Below are 14,894 nucleotides of genomic sequence, written 5' to 3'. Positions count from 1 at the left end.
TTATTTTTTTTATAACGGAAGTAAAAAAAAAAATGCAGCTGTTTTTGCATTAAACAGATGTGTTCAATGGGCAGCAAAAAAGCAGTGTGAACCCAGCCTTAGGGCCCTAGTACACAGCCCGATGACTTTCTCTAAGCAAGCGCAGATCTCCTACATCGGTGCTTGCTTACTGAGCCCATACACTGTCCAATAATAGCGTAGAAAGGGCTTCTAGGACATTGTTATAGATGTCCATGCAGCCCTTGACCTCCTGCTAGCTTTGGCCCACTCCTGGTCCTGTATGAAGTCACAGGCTGCTCAGCGCGTTGTCCCCGTGACTGGCTGAACGGCCTGTCACTTCGGACAGTGTCAGGCCCTAAAGTAGCAGGACGTCAGGGAGCATGAAGAGTTATGTAGGAGCTAGTGTGTGGTCACCAACTGTTGGCATTGCTATTACACATAGCAATCTGCGTCCAATGCCTGATTTTTTTTTTTTTTTTTTTTTAGGTAGTCTTCGGCCGATCATTGTCTCTATTACACTGAGCGATCTGCTGCATTGTCCTGATTCTGCCATTTATCGCTCTGTGGAATAGGGACATTAGGCTTAATTCTACTACTATAGAATGTTGGGTACTGCTTTCCTAGATAAGTGATCAGTGATGCTGAATCTGGTTTACTATATCCTTGCCATACAGCATGACTTTCCCTCCTAGTTGTGTATGTTTTTTCATTTAAATGTGTTTTCTGTCCTAATCATGTTGTGCCTTAGGTTTACCCTTGTATTTTCTTTGGTAGCTTTATGAACTAGATGGTGATCCAAAAAGAAAAGAATTTCTGGATGATTTATTCAGCTTCATGCAAAAGAGAGGTGAGTACGTTGTCTGCATATCTCTTTTTCTTATATTTTTATACCAAGGTGAGGAACATGGGTGCTGTGAATGGGGGTTGCTGCAGAAATTCCAGATGGGGGCTTGTGTTTGATCTAGCTAGCCTCACCCACCTGGGAATGCTGCATTCCAACCCCCCACCCTTTAACCCTCAGGGGGATTTGGCCTTATCAGCAAAGCAATTAGTGGAGTATGCAAGGTTACTGGCAAATGGGGAATGGCTTAACTTCTGTATATATAGTGTTATATATATATAAAAAAAAATATAAATATATATATATATATGTGTGTGTATATATATATATATATATATATATATATATATATATATATATATATATATATATATATATATATATATATATATATATATATATATATATATATGGATTGGTTGAAGACAGCATCAGTTTCCAGTTAAAATCTGAACTTTATTGTCTAACGTTTAAACCGGCTGATAAGGGGGGAGCCCTAGTCGTTATGAATACTAGTGATTGCAGGAATGAGATCTTGCGACAGTTAGGAGACATTGAAGTATATTGAAAATTGGATAGAGACCCTAAACTGGAGTTGATAAGGGTATTGGATAATATCGTAACACAGGCTAGGGATGATGATGTGATAGATGAAAAACTTGCAGAATATTTGGTGGTAGATTCTCCAAGAACCCTAGTGATATATGTCCTTCCAAAGATTCATAGTTTCCTACAGTCCCCCCGGGTAGACCTCTAATCTCCAGTTGTGGCTCTGTGTTTAACAATATTTCTATTGTCATTGATAGGATCCTCTCGGATGTGGTAAATAACATGAAATCCTATGTTAAGGATACCTCAGATTTTTTTTATTGAAGTTACGTGACTTACCCCAATTGACTCTGACTGAGATAACGCTGGTGTGTCACTCGACGTGTGTTCTTTATACACGTCTATTGAACACCAAAGAGGTGTGGATGCGGTGAGACGAGCCCTGACCACCCTGGTGTTTCCCTATTTTGGTCCCAAAGCTCGCAACAGAGTGAGGACCTGAGGGACTATGTATCAGGGTGGTTTGGTGCTCTCCCCACTAGGAGGCACCCCTTGGCAATGGACTTCCTTCTCTGGAGAGAGGGATATCTGGCTATTCCCGTGTTTTGAGACTCGTAACTGAGGCTCCACTGACCCCTTTTTTGCATATTCAAATTTTGTATGGGACAATCAATATATATATATATATATATATATATATATATATATATATATATATATATATATATATATATATATATATATATATATATATATATTATTATACACTCACCGGCCACTACATTAGGTACACCTGTCCAACTGCACGTTACCACTTAATTTCTAATCAGCCAATCACATGGCGGCAACTCAGTGCATTTAGGCATGTAGACATGGTCAAGACAATCTCCTGCAGTTCAAACCGAGCATCAGTATGGGGAAGAAAGGTGATTTGAGTGCCTTTAAACGTGGCATGGTTGTTGGTGCCAGAAGGGCTGGTCTGAGTATTTCAGAAACTGCTGATCTACTGGGATTTTCACGCACAACCATCTCTAGGGTTTACAGAGAATGGTCCGAAAAAGAAAAAACATCCAGTGAGCAGCAGTTCTGTGGGCGGAAATGCCTTGTTGATGCCAGAGGTCAGAGGAGAATGGGCAGACTGGTTCGAGCTGATAGAAAGGCAACAGTGACTCAAATAGCCAACCGTTACAACCAAGGTAGGCAGAAGAGCATCTCTGAACGCACAGTACGTCGAACTTTGAGGCAGATGGGCTACAGCAGCAGAAGACCACACCGGGTGCCACTCCTTTCAGCTAAGAACAGGAAACTGAGGCTACAGTTAGCACAAGCTCATCGAAATTGGACAGTAGAAGATTGGAAAAACGTTGCCTGGTCTGAGTCTCAATTTCTGCTGCGACATTTGGATGGTAGGGTTAGAATTTGGCGTCAACAACATGAAAGCATGGATCCATCCTGCCTTGTATCAACGGTTCAGGCTGGTGGTGGTGGTGTCATGGTGTGGGGAATATTTTCTTGGCACTCTTTGGGCCCCTTGGTACCAATTGAGCATCGTTGCAACACCAAAGCCTACCTGAGTATTGTTGCTGACCATGTCCATCCCTTTATGACCACAATGTACCCAACATCTGATGGCTACTTTCAGCAGGATAATGCGCCATGTCATAAAGCTAGAATCATCTCAGACTGGTTTCTTGAACATGACAATGAGTTCACTGTACTCAAATGGCCTCCACAGTCACCAGATCTCAATCCAATAAGCATCTTTGGGATGTGGTGGAACGGGAGATTCACATCATGGATGTGCAGCCGACAAATCTGCGGCAACTGTGTGATGCCATCATGTCAATATGGACCAAAATCTCTGAGGAATGTTTCCAGCACCTTGTTGTATCTATGCCACGAAGAATTGAGGCAGTTCTGAAGGCAAAAGGGGTCCAACCCGTTACTAGCATGGTGTACCTAATAAAGTGGCCGGTGAGTGTATTATAGTGTGTGTGTAGCGGCCAATTACTCTGGCTGTGGTGGTGTCCCACTTCAGTCAGTGATTAGCTGAGCAGGCTGTCACTGCTGAAATTAGTATGTTTCAGAAGTAGTGGCCAAAGTGTTAAGGGGAGGGGGGCGGGGTTTGTAGGTAAGTAGGGGCTATTTTCCATGCGGCCCCGCAAAAAAATTAAATGAACACAAAGGAGGAAATTTATTTAGGGTGTACACCGGGAAGAAGGCCCGAAAGCAGGTGTAGATTTGTTGCGCAGGGCTGGCGGGGTTTACTAAGAGGCGTGGGCCTCTTAATGAATCCAGGCGGGTAAAAGAAGGCAGGGCCTAAATGTCCCCCAAAGTGTGTGTGTCCCCCAAAAGGTGTGTGTATATAATATATTTATTTATATAGTGTCTGGTTTCTGGATGGAGACTTGTCACTTCAGAATTCTCCATAGGTGTGTGTTTGGGTTCAGAGAAGGAGACATACTGAAGCACTTTCATCCTGTACTTCAGAAATGCAACAGTAGTCTTGGATGTGTGTGTTGTCATGTTGGAAACATGTATGACAACTAAGGGCTTAGAAGTGGTATTATCTTTTCTCTCAGTATAGAGCAGCACATCTGTGAATGCATGATACCATTAATAAAATGCATCTCCCCGACACCAGCATAACTAATACAAACCACATAAGGACACTGCCACCATCGGGTTTCCACATACGAGTTTGGGATGCAATCCAAAAGCTGTGGAAACCACACCCCCAGTTCACCATCAATAGCCCTGTGATGTTGCTGAAAATCCTGGCAACATCATACAATTGTTGAGGTAGAACAGGAGGTGTGGTTTCTACAACTTTTGGATCACATCACGAATGCATGTTTGGAAATACACCATAAGACTTTTCTTGAGGCGTTTATCACGTTTGCAACATGGTCCTCAATTAATTTTTTTTTGCATTTACAAATTAGCAAGTCTTGTTTGCAATCAATGGCTTACATTTGTCTGAGTGTTTTGTCTGTGCTGGTAGAATTTATTTTATAACAGGATTTTTGTTCTGAGTCTCATGTTAAAACAAGATTTATGAGTGGTTTTATAACAGTCAAATTGTCATTCCTAGTTTGTGTCTTTCAAAAAGATCCACATTTTGGTATAACCATGTTCATAGTAGATGTCACTTTAGCTTTGGCTAAAGTATAGTATGATGGTCCCTATACACTTCCAATAACTGAAAGATTAGTGATCGTCCTCCATATACACAGGAACTTTAGCACGGCCAGGCCAGGTAAGCTGCAGCCAGAGAACTCACTGCGGCTTCTCCCAAAACAAAGGGGTCGGGTGATTATTTTCCATCCCCTCCAGCCTCTACTACCCCTGACCTCTATGGATGGTCGTTCTGGTGTGCCCCATTTGCTTTAGTAAGATCATGAGAATTGAATAAGTAGCTTATAGATTGTTAAATTGGAGATTGCATTGCTAAAAAAAATTTATACAGCTACTAACTTTTTAATGGTCTCTCTTATCAGGAACACCTGTGAACAGAATTCCAATAATGGCCAAGCAAGTCTTAGACCTGTACATGTTGTATGTCTTGGTGACTGAAAAGGGAGGACTGGTAGAAGTCATCAATAAGAAGCTCTGGCGAGAGATCACCAAGGGCCTAAATCTGCCAACATCTATCACCAGTGCAGCCTTTACTCTGCGCACTCAGTAAGTAACATATAACCATTTTTACTCTAGCAAACAGAGGTACATGGCCTTCCACCTGCTGTAGCACTGCAGGCTATTCATGACACTTGATTTGCCTTGCTTCTGGGAGTAGAGCCACCATTAAATATAATTTGATGACCTATTTGTAAAATAGGTCATACATTCAAAACCCCAGCAATCCTTTTAAGGTTATGCAGCATGTAACCAATTGCCAGTGTCTAAAGCCTTTTTCATTTTTAACATTTTCTTCTGTCTTTTGCAATACAGCTTTAGCCACTAGTAGGTTGTAACTATGCTTTTATTTTTCGCAGATACATGAAGTATTTATACCCCTATGAATGTGAGAAAAGAGGCCTTAGCAATCCTAATGAACTGCAGGCCGCTATCGACAGTAACCGCCGAGAAGGACGCAGACAAAGCTTTGGGGGCTCCCTTTTTACATACTCCCCAAGTGGAGCTCCAAATATGCTTTCTTCACCAAAAATTCAGATGCCTGCCATGGCGCTAGCAGGGGCTGCTACAAATGGAAGCAACCTAACCGCCATGCAGAAGATAAAGAAGGGTAAGCATGGAAATACAGTTGTGCTCAAAAGTTTATATACCCCAGCTGAATTTTTGCTTTCTTGTCCTTTTTTTCAGAAAATATGAATGATAACACACACACTTTTTTTTTTTTTTCCTTTCCCCCCCACTCATGTGGTTAGTGGTTGGGTGAAGCCAGTTCATGCAAGACAGCCCGGGCATTTACAGGAACTGGAGACTTTTTTTTTTTTTTTTTTTTTTTTGCCAAAAAGAATGGGGACAGCTTCACGATCTGAAAAAAATAAAGAGCCTCATCTGCAACTACCGCAAAAGACTCCAAGCTGTCATTGTTGTTAGAGGGGGCAATACATGGTATTAAGAGCTGTATGTATGTAAACTTTTGATCAGGGTCATTTGGATGTTTTTGGTTTTCATTCTTACTTAAAAAGAGAAAACACAATAAATGGCTTCACCCAACCACTAACCATGAGTGGAAAAAAATTTTTTAGCATTGATATTCTCTAAAAATATCAGCCAAAATTCTGCCGGGGTATGTAAACTTTTGAGCACAACTACTTATAAAGTCGTTATTCTTTAGTGCTTTAGTAAGAGGAAACTTTAGATACCGTAAAGTCTTTTTTTTTATATTTCTCCACCCCCTTCTCCCCCTCCCCCCTTTTCACCAGAAGAGGACTCCCCACTGTCCTTGACAGTACCCTCACGGATACCAGTTACATTGGCTGGGCACTCTATGGTGGCCGCTCAAGTGGCTGCACAGGCAGCTGCGCTGGAACAGCTACGAGAAAAGCTTGAGTCAGGGGAGCCCCCTGAGAAAAAGTTGGCATTGGGACCTGAGGAGCAACAACGATTGGTACAGCGAGCTATCCAGCAAAACCTCTTGGCAATGACCACCCAGTTTCCCATGAACATCCGCATTAACAGCCAAGGTAAATTACTGTGTGTTAGACTAAAACTATGTGGCTCTACATAACTTATGATCCAGAAAAAAAAACACCAGTGCTATTTTTCCTAGACCCACATTTCAGAATATATGTATTATTCTCTGGTACAAGGAGTCTGAGGCTTTTTCCAAGCTTCTGATTAGCTGTAACGCCCTACCCCTTCCCTGCTTGATTGACACCTGAAAGCTGCGTCAGGTCAGGTATGGGAGATATCAGGGAAGGAGGTATTACAGCTTGCTGCACTTCAGGAGCTCAGTATTTTCAACATTCTGGAAGCACAGACAGATATATGAAATGTACCGTGTGTCTCCATGACCCAACAGCTATCTAACAGTGTCAGCAGTTTGGAACTTTAATTGCAGCAGTTTCTCTTTAATAGAAAGTATTTCTAGTCAAAATATTAAATAAGTGTTAAGAGTGGGCAAGTGCCTTGGATTATTTTCTAACAGTTTTATAATGTAGACATCAATGAGTAGATTATTGCAAAGTTCTATTTTAAACCTGTTCTGTGCCCATGGAAAATATCTCCAGGCCCCAGGAAAATGAATAAGCCCTTGAAATAGACATAGGTGGTATTAGTCCTTTTTTGTTTATATAAATTATATATAAGCATAAAATTGACAGATTATTTTTTTTCTCTATTTGGGATAAAATAATGATCCAGAGTGTGGTAAATGTTAAAACAAAGCGGGTTCTGACAAAGCATTTGTTCTATTGTCCAAAACATATAGCATGTGTTTTGCAATACTCTTACAGTTATAGTGTTGTTGTGCAATAAACTACATGCAAAGCAATGAGCATGAGAAATTTGCAACAATGTTTTGGTTTATTCCCCAGTCGTATCAGAAGCAAATCTTCCTCTCTGTTTAAAGCGTAACTGTCATTTCAGGGTAATTTTTCTGAAAACATTAAATATCAACAGTACAAGCAATTTTAAGAAACTCTGTAATAGGTTTTATAAACCAAAAGAGTTTCCTTCTGGACTGAAAAAGCAATCTCCCAGCCTCCCCCCTCACTGCAGAAGCAGCAGGATTTCTGTGTCCATTATGTGGCTATGGAGAGAGGAGGGGCTGTTAGGAGTGACTGAGCACGGAGCAGTCTTGCACAGCACAACACCCTGCAATCTTCTCTCAGTAAGTTCATAGATAAGCACTGACCTCTCTGACCCCAGAATCCTGCGGTTTAGGTGCCCAGAGAGTCTACAAACAGCTGACCTTCATGTCACCTCTTCCTGCTCCCTCAGCCCCTCCCCCCTTCATAGGCTTACAATGGAGAGAGCAGAGCCCGTCTTCACTGGCTTCTCTGTAATGAAGACGTGTTTGCCTGATAATGCACAGATAAGAAGTCGGGGGGGGAGGCTGGGAGATTGCTTCTTGAGTACAGAAGGAGGCTTTTTTGGCTGATGAAACCTATTACAGAGTTTCTTAAAATCGCTTATACTACTGATTTCTGCAATAAAATAAAATATGACAGTTACGCTTTAAGAAAACAAAACCGATGTTAATTGGTTCTTATTTAGGTCATATATCATCCCACACCTGTATTTGCTATTCTATTGTACTAGCAGTCTGGTGCTTTATACCTTCAAATTGTGGTTTCCTATTAGGATGTTGAGAAAAGGGTACAAAAGCATGACTGTATAAATTCCACTGCCTCAGTTGTCACAGTGCTGGAGATGGAGTAATACAAAAATCAATATCTAATATACTGGTAATACAGTGATTAAGAAGCGTGACATTTTTAGTTATTTTTCTAAGCTGATCCAGTGGAGAGGATAAAAACTGTGTGACTGCTACAGTGTAGACTTGGGGCCCTGTAACACAGGGTGATTATTGTTCGTCAGCTGATCACCCTGTGTAATAGGAGTTGTGCAGCTGATGAATGATGTTAGGAAAGGTCTGCACAAACAATTTAGCAATCGTTCATGCGGCTCTGCTTGTGTTGAGCTATGTGAAGGCTCATCAAATCAGCAGCGTTCTACGAAATCACTTGAAAGCTGGACCTGCTCAGGCTGGGTTCACACTGCGTTTTTGCAATCCGTTTTTTTAATAAAACTGATGCATTTGCGTGCATCCGTTTTGATCCGTTTTTCCATTGACTTCCATTGTAAAAGAACGGATCGTGTTTTTTTTTTTTTTTTTTTTTTTTTTACAATGGAAGTCAATGGAAAAACAGATCAAAACGGATGCACACAAATGCATCTGTTTTTTTCATCAGTTTTTTTATCCATTTTTTGCAAAAAAATGATTGCAAAAATGCAGCTCAGCCTCAACAGGTCTTGTACAGCTCTTATACTAGACAGGCCAAGGCCCTATTCGTACTACTATTCCTACACCTGACATGTTTGCCCTGCATTTTTGTGTACACAAATATGTATCCATAGACTTCCTCAATGTCTAATCAATAGAGTGCTAACACCTGGCTCACCCACCAATTGGTTGTTTGTGTAAGCTGCAGCTTCAGCACATACAGTGTTTGCAACTAGGAAGCCTTGTGCCATATTTCTAAAGCTCATCTCGTGGCTATCTGCACCCCACTGATCACACATTGATGGGCTTGACTGCAAACAGCTTTTACTGTATGTGCACACGTGAATACAGTTAAATGCCAGAGATTCAAATTAAAGCTTAATCATTGATGTAAGTGTTAAAATAAACCTAAATCTTAACACAAAAGAACATGCATGCAATGTATATATCTGATGTATGCAAAAAAAGGGGATATAAATAGGGCCTAAGAATGCCCCAAACTTATCATAGTAGGTCTGGCTTTTTGAAAATCTCACGCCTAGTCAAAGTTTATACCATGTATTACTTTGCTTGCGTTTACAGCACACTTATGCTCACCCCCATAAACATGCAGACTGTGCATGCACTCTGAATAGATAGAGGGTAGAAAGCTGCTGACAGACACACATGGAGATTGCCTGTCTCCTCAAGAATAAAGAGATTAAACGTGTTAAAATTCAAGATGCCTGATCCTTCTCTCCTCTGCTATCTAGCAATGTTGGAGGACTGAAGTTTCCCATACACTTGAGATGGTCGGCTGCTCCCTCTATAATTGGCAAGTTGAGCCTACTTTAAACTGTGTATGGCCAGCCTTAATTTGTCAGTGAAAAGTAGAAATATAAAGGCCCCCACGGAAAGTTACATTTGGCAAGTTGATGACTTGTTTCGGAACGATTATAAAATCTCTTCTATTTATCTGCTTTTCAGCTGAAGGTAGACAGGACTCCGCTGTTAACCTTACTACCAATGGCAATAACAGTATTAGCATGTCAGTGGAGCTGAATGGTATTGTATATACTGGTAAGTGTTGTGTTTTGTTGTCTTTTCTTTCATATACTATAGTTTTTTGCTCTTTATTTGTATTTATTGGTTGTTGCCTGTGTGAGTAGGGATTTTAAGTACCATAGGCCCTAAGAGGAATGTGCTGAGTTTTGCCTATTCGTCCACTGAGGTGAGAGTCTGAAGATGCTCCTACAAATATGGGCAAAGGCTGATAAACCCAACAGAATGTTTGGGTGGGTCCAGCCAGCTCTCTTGCATATAGGAAGTTCTTCAGAAATGGGATGAGACAGAAGAATTGGGCATATAGTTTCTATCTGCTCTTCATTCTGCATTAAAGGGGTACTGTGGTCAAAGGTGAAAAAAGGGGTCAGGGGGTGGTGGGAACTTATTCCTCCTACCCCACACCCCCGTCCCAGCGTCACTGCTCATGGTCCCCTACCGGGCTCCCAATCCTGTGACATCACAGCCCTGTTCTAAAATGCCTGCTCAGCCAATCAGTGACTAAGGCAGGACATCGCTGCAGACACCGACTGGCTAAGCAGGTAGTTTCCATAGGGCTGTGATGAAACAGGATCTCGAGAGATTCAGGAGACCAGACGCTGACAGAACTGGAGGCACTGTGGGGCCGCTGGCATGGGTAAGTATGGCTTTTTTATTAGGTGGGGTTTTTTGTTTGTTTGGTTTGGTTATTTGAGCGGATTCTGCCACAGAGGCCCTGAATGTAGCCTCCAACACAGTTATGAACCTACAGTGGCATGTTGTATATTTTTATAGAATGATTAACCTTTATTTATAGAAACCAGAATAAATTCCTTCATGGTTGGGCAGTATATATGTGAACTGCTCCTCTAACACCAAAAATAGAAGCATGACAATCTGTAGGAGTTTAAATTTTTCTCCCTGATGCCTCTCCTAAAATGTCTCGTGTTCATAAATAATTTTTAACCCTGCTTTTTTAAGTAATTTCTAATTGGATCTTAAATTTTAAAGGGTTTGTGTTAGCTCTTATTCCTTAGAATCAGTTACTTGAACACTATAAGGGTGATATAGAAGACAAACTGGTTTACTTGACCACTAGGACCGCTGAAATAGTGTGATACGTCAACACTTTTTATTTATTTATTTTTACAGGGGTCTTGTTTGCCCAACCTCCTACCTCAACATCTGCGATCAGCAAAGGAAATATCACCAGGACTGCAAGTGTGGGAGGGACCAGTAGCACATCGCTAGCTCCATCTTCGGCTGCCCAGGCTCCTGGTTCCAACAGTTCTTCTCCCTGACATTTCCGCCAAATCCAGTACAGCTGAAGCCAAAAAAATGGAAAAAAAAATAATCACTCAATGTTTCACACTCAGGTTTATTACTCCTTGTCTGTGGGAGCCTCCGGAATGCATTGCTGGGTTTAGATGGGGTTCAGATTGAGCCAGTATAGGGTTACAATTGGCTAACCCTTTACCCTCTGTGAAAAAAAAAAACCCATATATACCTCATTTCTTGCACTGCAACAATACAAATATATATATATATTTTCTTTCAAATACCTCCAAATACAATAAACAAAAACCCTCATCCCAAATTTGCTCTCCGGAACCCACATACATTTTTATTTTTTAGTGGCTACAAACAACAAAAATCTATGAAATTTAAAGAGGTTTTTTGTGTAAATGCCTTTTATTCTTAAAGGAAGGACGAAAATGTAAACTTCTAAAGAAATCTATATAAATATATATATAAATATTGCTGTATTCCTGGCGCTGGACTTTAGGGGGCACAGAATATCAGCACGATGGGACGTGCCTGCTGCTCCTCCATAGGCTTGTGTCTAGTCATTCCCACCCTTCACGCTCTGGAATGTAATCAAGAGGAGCAGGGAATGCAGATAAATGAATGTTTGTTTGTTTTTTGTTTTTACTTCTTTTTGGCAACCCCCCCCCCCCCCCCCCCCCCCCCCCTTTTTCTTCTTTCCCATGATTGATGTCTTGGAGTTCAGACCACATCTGAACTTCAAGTTGAAAACACCATTCCTTTTACCTACCATCCTAAATCAACACTTTTATACGGGTCATATCAGCTGGCAAAAAAATTATCAAAAAAAGCTTTTCTTTTGTTTCTCTGTATAGTTATCCCCTGTAACTAGGAGTGAGCGAATTTACAGTACTTTGCTAGGCTCGGCCATCGCATTGTCAGCCTGCTGCCTTTGAACTCTATGTTGCTCTGCTTCTGGTGCCTGGAAAAGCTGGACTTCTCTCAGTTTCCCAGGACAGCGGCAGAGTCCAAAGGCAGAAAACTAACAAGCCGACGGCCGGGCCTAGCAAAGTGCTTTACTGTAAATTCACGCATTCCTATTTAGAACCTTTCCTGTGTCTGCCCTATCAGCTTCATACATGCTGAATTTTGCTGCTCCTTGTAGATTGAATAAAAACAGCAGTTTTTTTTTTTAACCCAGGTATAATATAATGGTAAATGTGGTCAATGCTGTGCCACAGGACCATCTACTGCCAAGTCTGTTAGATAAGGTGTCAATTCAAGATGGCATTAGCAGTTCACCCTCAATGTCTTAATGGCTGCTGAGTAGGCAGTGTTAATCTCTTGTACTATCATACTGTGTCGCTTATGAACACTTCTTAATATTCTGTTGTAACAATCTACTTTGAAGTCAACGGGGGGGGGGGGGGGGGGGGGATTTAGCAGTGGGATGAACTTGTCTGGTTTTATTATACAACTTTGTAATGTATGTTATGTATGTGAATGGCCCCCTTCCCCATGTTCCCCGACCCTGCCCGTGGACCCTGAAGTGTAGTGCATTATACTTGATTCGTGTTGACCCCCGTCCGCATTTCTTCTGACAGTGATGTAATCTTCGGGTCGGCCGGCCTCCTGAAGATTACGTCACTGTCAGAAGAAATGCGAACACGAATCGGGTATGTATAATGCACTACACTTCCGGGTGCACGGGCGGGGGGGGCGGGGAACACAGGGAAGGGGGCCATTCACATACATAACATACATTACAAAGTTGTATAACTTTGTAATGTGTGTTATTTTGTGAATAATTTCTTAGCGCCGCACTACCCCTTTAGGCTATGTTCACACTGCGTATGATTCCGTCCGTAGTTCGTACGCCGCCGTACATGTGCGGCTGAAACTATGGGCGTGGGAAAAATCGACATGCGGCCGGATGCGTACGAACCGCTAACATACGCCCGTAGTACAGTTATGCTTCCCTAGCTTGATTCGAAGCGATCTGAGGCAGGTCATTTACTTGGAAATCTTTGCCCAGCCCAATAAAACACACAGAACCTTTTGGATCGAAAAATCAAGTTCAATTTGGCTGAAATAAGTACTTCGTACGGGATCGCATGGAAATCCACGGCCGTGAGTTTCAACATTTCCGTCCTCAAACAATGGTCTTGTTCATTTTTCACGGCGCCGTATACGATCCGGATGTAAGCTCATATGTAGTGTGCACTGTGCGGGCGTATATCATATACTTTCAAGCGGACGCATCAACTTCAAAACTTTTGTGCGTATATTTGCGGTTCGCACTACGGACTGATTCATAAGCAGTGTGAACATAGCCTTAAGGTAATAGTGAAGGTTACAAAATATATGAAAAGCATTTTATATCCCAGTGCAGATTTTGTCCTAAAAGCAACACCTGAAATGAACTGTCCTAGTAGTTTGTTCAGATCAACTCAATCCTGTTTTAATGAATATAGTAATACTAAAATATATAGTAATACTAAAATATAACGGACAAGTCTATTAACCACAACCCCCTAAAGCAACATTTGTATCAGAAAGTGCTCTTACGTTGGCCATACATACCATGGTCATTGCTATTTGAAGGAATTAATCTCCAGTTATAAATTCTCCTTGGCCTAGTAACTTTGAATTTACTATAGACCCCATTTTCTTCAGTCATCTTAGACCCATAGATGTAAATGTCCTGTACATTGCACATCAAAATGGCTCTGCAGGACTAACCCTTTGTGTTTGTTGCACTGAATACTGAATGGAGTAATTTTGCTAGTGTATTCCATGTCATTTTTTTTAAACAAATTATGTACATTGATATTCATGGAATTGTTTGTAGCGATGAGCATGTGTGTGTTTGGGGGAGTGTCTTATACAGAGTGCTTGATAAAAAGCTGTGGTAATATGCACCAAATTTATTAAGGTGCATGCAGATGTGTCTTTCACTGTCCATGTGCCACATGCTGAAAGCTACAGCAGCCATGAGCTAGTGTAGATTTCTGTATAATTTACATAAATTTCTGATGCGAATTAGAGTAAATTTGCCAGACACAAGCCTAAGCCACACCCACTTTCAAAAGTGGTGAAAATGTACGAAATTGCACGGCTCTTAAATGCCAGATTACTGACGTACTACAATGACTCATTCTCCCAAACCCACCACCACCATAATGCTCTACATAATCTTAGATTTTAGTTTAGCTATTTCCCCACAATACAATACAGAGCAACAGTTTAATTTTTAATGCATTGCAAAGTAACTTCAGTGATATTTCAGCTTCAGACATGTTGGCATAGCCACAGAAGTTCCCAGGTTTAGACATTCTCCTGACCCCCACCTATCTGACAATTATGAAATATCATGTGGATAGGCTAATCATTTCCAAAGTGCAAATGCACCTTTGACATAAGGGCAGGGAGTAGAAAATTTTAGGAAATGTGTCACTATTACAGGAACCTATTAAAGGAAAAGGTCACAATAGCTGTGGCTACAGTTGGGTCCCCTTAGCCCTCCTAAAGTGCCAAATTGGGGGTTAAAATGGAAGCATGCCACATTTCTATGTAGTATGCAGGTATCACAATCTTTCAGGGATGCTGAAGACTTGAAGGGTCATGTGCTTTTGTCTGTGACTCTGCTGCTTTTTGGGGGGGTTTGAAGTGGGTGTACCCACTAACTTATCTCTGTTAGGGTCACCTGCGACACTTTTAAGAAAATGAAAGGTTTAGATTATATATAATACCATTTTTTTTTTTTTTAAAGTACTTTGATTATTGCCTGTAGAGCATTGT

At 41.2% G+C, this 14,894-nt stretch overlaps 1 protein-coding gene across 1 annotated transcript; it reads left to right on the top strand.

Annotated features, from left to right (window-relative positions):
• Nucleotides 1–774: 774 nt before the first annotated feature.
• LOC138774781 (AT-rich interactive domain-containing protein 3A-like) lies at nt 775–11,713 on the top strand (the record flags this gene model as incomplete). Its single annotated transcript, XM_069955694.1, has 6 exons — nt 775–847; nt 4,891–5,074; nt 5,386–5,636; nt 6,283–6,543; nt 9,774–9,866; nt 10,980–11,713. Coding segments are annotated over 6 exons (1,011 nt in total), but the record flags the coding sequence as incomplete, so codon positions are not given.
• Nucleotides 11,714–14,894: the final 3,181 nt, after the last annotated feature.

The sequence above is a fragment of the Dendropsophus ebraccatus genome, unplaced genomic scaffold (genome assembly GCF_027789765.1).
Source record: "Dendropsophus ebraccatus isolate aDenEbr1 unplaced genomic scaffold, aDenEbr1.pat pat_scaffold_1089_ctg1, whole genome shotgun sequence".
NCBI classification, from domain to species: domain Eukaryota; kingdom Metazoa; phylum Chordata; class Amphibia; order Anura; family Hylidae; genus Dendropsophus; species Dendropsophus ebraccatus.
This window is presented reverse-complemented; position numbering and strand designations above follow the sequence as displayed.